This window comes from Montipora foliosa, chromosome 8, assembly GCF_036669935.1.
Source record: "Montipora foliosa isolate CH-2021 chromosome 8, ASM3666993v2, whole genome shotgun sequence".
Lineage (NCBI taxonomy): Eukaryota > Metazoa > Cnidaria > Anthozoa > Scleractinia > Acroporidae > Montipora > Montipora foliosa.
This window is the reverse complement of record NC_090876.1, coordinates 19,666,606-19,671,837: the sequence shown is the minus strand read 5'-3', so window position 1 is coordinate 19,671,837 and position 5,232 is coordinate 19,666,606. Positions and strand designations below refer to the sequence as shown.

The window sequence follows — 5,232 nt, the reverse complement described above, 5'->3', positions numbered from 1 at the left end:
TGTCTTATCTTCTAGCGCCGATGAGCACTATTCGGAGACACTGTAAATTGAAATTAAAAGTTAACGCAAATCAAATCAAATTTTGGTTTTTGAGGAGAGGGGAAACCGGAGTACCCGGAGAAAAACCTCTCGGTGCAGAGTAGAGAACCAACAAACTCCACCCACATATGACGCCGAGTCTGGGAATCGAACCCGGGCCACATTGGTGGGAGGCGAGTGCTATCACCACTGCCCCATCCCTGCACCCCATATTTACGTAGATATTTACGTAGATATTTACATAGTAATTTTACATAGTAGTAACGTGCACATCACTCCCAAGTTCTACTTCACCCGAAACTTAATAAGCACTCGACGTTTCATCATCCTCGGGGACACAGGGCAACGCTTTATTTCGGGCGAAAGTTTATAACCAGAGCGGGAGATACTCCTACCGAACCTGAGTTCCAGAAGCATTTGCATTCCCGTTGATATAATCATTCGCCCGAAAATACCATCCCGACTAGCTGCCCCTGGGTCTCCAAGGATGATTTCCACTAGCTGTGTAATGTAACATCCCAGGCGGTAAACTTGTCGTGTCTTGGACTTGTGCCACTTGTGGTAATGCACATGTTGATTTTATGTCGAACACATACTGATCACGTGTTTACATGTCTTTTCGTTCCAGTCCTACATACTACCTAACCAACCAATCAACGAGAACACGCCGCTGCATATGTTTCAAGTCCCGGTGGAAACGATCGAGAAGGCCTCGGGCCTAATATTTTTCGACAAGGTTCCGCGTCATGCTATTAGTCAGATTTGGCCTACGATTGCCTTAAGCAGCTGACAGCGGTGTTGCTAGAACCCCTAACCCCGCCTAGATCCACCCCAGTATTTGAGAAACAAGTTATAGATAACTTGAACTACTTGCAGAATAAGACATCACGTCTCGAGTATCACATTCGACGCACGTATAGAAAATGTAAAAATCAATCAATCAACTTTATTTAAAACACGGTAAATGGCTCAGAAAGCTGGTTTTCAGAGATGCCGTGTAAGAATTACAAAACGTAAATGCTAAAAAATGACAAGAATTACAAGATATAAATGTTAAAACGACTAATGAACTAGGTATAACTTAGCGCTAAATATCATTTAATGTCAAAGAAATTTAAACAATAGTAATAGTTAGTAACAAACATAATTTACTATATAATAATACGAACAAGCCATGTAAAAATGTGCCCTAGCGATTTAAAATGTGTCCAAGGATATCGCACGTTTAAAGCTTGCAAGATCCCTTATCTCACGTATTTGATTTGACAGTTGGTTCCATGCATTTGCACCTCGATAAGAGAAAGAACGTTTTAGAAAATTCGTTTTAGGTAGCGTTAATTGGAAGTCATAGTTCGAACCCCTCAAATTATAATTGTGAACTTCTGAGGTTCTATGAAAATACTCCTGGAGAAACGTTGGACAATTGTTATTGAATACTTTAAACATCGTAATTAACAAGTTCCTTTTCTTTCTTTCTTCTAAGTTAGACCACTCTAGAGAATTTAGCACTGCTGATGATCGAATAGAGTAATCAGCCCTAGTAATAATCCGTGCTGCTCTATTTTGTAACTTTTGTAATTTGTCAGCATGTGTTTTGGAGGAGTCACTCCATACAACATCACAAGAATCAAAGTAGGTTTGTACTGATGAGGCTCGAAGAGCGAAATATATTTCAAGATTCTTAAACATTGTTATTTTATTTTTACATTTTCTATACGTACGTCGAATGTGATACTCGAGACGTGATGTCTTATTCTGCAAGTAGTTCAAGATATTCAAACGCATTCCTCCCCTCGGCGATTACTATTTCTTTAAGACGTTATAGATAGGTAAAGTAAAATTAAGATCGACCTACGGAAGATGGCCACCTGATGACAAATTATACCATGTAGTTGAGTTGTAGCCATAAGCATGTGATTAAAAGTTCAGTTAGCCTAGCTGGCCTTCCGTTTAGCCTAAAAGCTCTTTAGATAGACTTAAATAGCGCAACGATTAGCTTAAGTTAGTGTGGCAGCTTGCGGTTAACCTATGTATTTCCAATTGGGGTTAGGAAAAAGGAAAACAACAGAAAGAATAACCATGCAAATTTTCCAAAATTTCTTGCCAAGAATTTCCTGCCATGTGAGTTCAGATTTCGAAAAATATTCAACAATTTTTTCAGTGTTAATTTGGGGACTTCCATGTAAAAGGAAAGGTGTGCTTACGTTACCTTTTAGGGGTTAAAAATGCGGTTTTGCTACCTCTTGGGGTGTTCAGCCTCAAAACTTCCACAGCGGGAGCTTTGGAGGTATCGTTTAGAGTATTGAGCCTAAAAAATGTGACAGGAGACAATGTGTTGTTTTAGAATTGGTACCTTTCAGAAGCCAAAAAAATTTCAAGCCACGCCCACAAAGGGGCTCTTTTCAAAACGTTCGACGAGTACCTCCGTCCTTTTTATATACAATACCGGCAGAAAGCACAATTGTCATGGCTTGGAAAAACGTATCAAAAATTTGTCGATTTTATCTTGTTTGCTCCTTTCCTCCCCCCTTCAACTTCCCCCCCCCCCCTCCCCCTTCCTTCCAAACCTCAGAATTTGCATTTACTTGAAAACAAACATGGGGGATGGCTAGCTGTTTGTATAGGAAATTGCATTGTCAACGGCCCAGTTCCTATTTCACCTAAATTTACAGTCACCAAAGCTAGTCATCATTAAATTTTCTTATCATTTAATTTGTTTGTAACAGTAGAGCGGAAAATATAGTTGGTAAATTGTCACAATTTTGTCATTTGTACGAAATGTTCTTTTTTACTTATCGATATAGATATTGAACACCAGGCCCCAGTAGTTCAAACGATGGATAGCGCTATCCGCCGGATAAATCACTACCCACTGGATAACTCAATCGGTTTTGCTAGTGTTTATCCGCTGGAAAGTGATTTATCCGCTGGATAGCGCTATCCACCTTTTGAACAACTGGGGCCAGAAATTTAGCTCAGGAAACTCCGGTCATACACACTAGTACTATCACAAGTTCCTGCGGTAAAAGGGTCATTTACCACGGTAAAGTGTCCAGTGTGACCGCACCTAATATTAGTTTGAAATGTAATGCGTCCTGGTGACTGGTTTGTGACCCTAAAATCCAATCGTCAGTTTTTAATATGGCCTACGACTGAAAGTAACTGAGATCTACATTATATGGCCCTGGGTCTTACTATTAAAAACGGAATGTTATTTAACAGAGATTAGCACATCCTTGGAGACCCAGAAGCAGGTATGTTGGGTGAAAGAGAGGTAATTGGCTGAGCAAACAGTATTTTCGAACAGGCGCTCAGAACGATTTTTTTCCACCTGCCTACACTTTTTAGGAATAAATTATCTGCCCAAGGGTCCCTGGGAAATTTGCTTTTGAGCTTGAAGATAAAATCTTGTCTTGTAACTTATAAAACAAAACCTTTTCAGCATTACCCATACTTTGAGAGTATTATTTGTTGCCGACGTTGTCAGAATTAAAAAAAAAGTGTGGGTTTTTCTTTAGTTTATACCATTCTATGGTAGTCAAAACAGTGCAGGGGCAAGGAGACTGAGAAAAAGTATTGAGTGTGTTTTGTTAAGAACCACAAGATCGATGTTTAGATTGTAACAATAAATATTGTACAAAATTCTTACAGGCAAATCAAGGGCCATGTCCACATAACAAAGGGAAATTTTACAACAACTGAGCGAGTCCTCGCGCGCTGATTGGTCGAGAGCTATGGTCTATGAGAGTATATATCATGGAAATGACGTAACGTGTCACGCAGTGACGGTTGTTTTGTACGCAGGAAACTAAAAATAAATGTTGTAAAAAACAAATCGACCGCAATTTTCCATGGTCTATACTCTGGAAAATTGTGGTCGATTTGTTAAATGTACATTGAAATTCAACAACATTTGAGGAATTTTTAAAGTGCCCCTGTGATCAAAAAAACCACTTCCCTTTTTTCCTTCAGATTTTAAAAGTGTGTTTGCTTAACACCTGACTGGCAAAATTTTGAGTTTTGATTTTTATCCAAAGGCCGTTTACTTTGAGTGTAAGTTTTGGATTTCACGGTCCGCCATTACTCACGTTCAAAACTGACCGATTGAACCTCAGACGGTTGGATCCAGGGAAAAGTGACGTCAGAGGCTCACTAGCTTAAAATTTCAGCGTGTGAACGCAGCTTATTATATATGCAAAGCGTGAGTTTAAAAGTCTGAAAGCCCAAAACCCCCGTGCTGCATATTAATTCTGCGGCGTACACACGTATTGCATTCTTAAACTAGTGAGCCTTTGACGTCATTTTCTCCTCGATCCAGCTCTCTCAAGAACATAATGTTAGTAATGGCGGACCATTAAATAGCAAAATTACAGTTAAAATAAAGAGGTGTCTTTTTGAAATCAAGGCTTAAAACGTGGGTCACTTAGTGTTTTGTTAACATAGTTTTGACATCCAAAGAAAAATATGAATTGATTTTTTGGTTACAGGGGCACTTTAAATTACACTGTAATCAAGCTAAGTGGAGAAATACAATTTTTTTGTGTGCATAAAAGGCTCGAACACACAGGAGTGTATTTAATATCAGCTTTGTATATACATTAAGATTATTCTTTTTTTTGTAGAAAAGACAGCGGAGCCTGCATTTATGTTGTTGTTGTTGTTGTTGTTGTTGTTGTTGTTGAAACATACCCATCATTTGCTGTTGCATTAAGGCAAATTGCTGTTTATGTTGCTGCAAAACGTGCAGAAACTGCTGCTACTGCTGTTGCTGTTGTTAGATAATTCAGTATAGCCTTGTAGCTTCCAGAACTGCTCTTTCTTCTCTCTTCTCTTTTATCTCCTGCTTCTTTATTTCTAAATCTGTCTCTGCCCTTTCCAGCATTTCTCCTCCTGATGTCTCCGTCTCTTTCTTGCAACTGTCTTCTTTTCTTCTGCTCTCTCCTCTTCATTTCTCTGTCTTTTTTCTCCTATCCTTTCAAGTGCCCTGTCTCTGATCTCCAATGCCTGCTCCTTTTCATTTGCAACAGCCTCCTTTTTTGCTTCACTTTGGTCTTCACTTTTCTTCTCTGACTTATCTCTGAGAGTGATTAACTCTTCCGCCATTTTATCACACTCACTTTGGAGTACCTCACCTCCACCTATTGCCCTTTCTTCGTAAGCCAGTTTTGCCTTTATTTTTCTTGCCAATTAAGG

The 5,232-nt window shown here is 39.2% G+C and overlaps 1 protein-coding gene across 2 annotated transcripts in view; it reads left to right on the top strand.

Annotated features, from left to right (window-relative positions):
• LOC138012658 (endonuclease G, mitochondrial-like) overlaps window positions 1-4,473 on the top strand; it is an 18,147-nt gene extending 13,674 nt beyond the window's left edge. Inside the window, exon 8 of one of the 2 annotated variants that reach the window (XM_068859487.1) lies at window positions 668-4,473. In XM_068859487.1, the coding sequence (XP_068715588.1) occupies window positions 668-829 (162 nt within the window). In that variant the 3' untranslated portion in view covers window positions 830-4,473. The remainder of the gene's footprint in view (window positions 1-667) is intronic. The other variant, XM_068859486.1, reaches the window with a different exon arrangement.
• The last annotated feature ends 759 nt before the right edge of the window (window positions 4,474-5,232 follow it).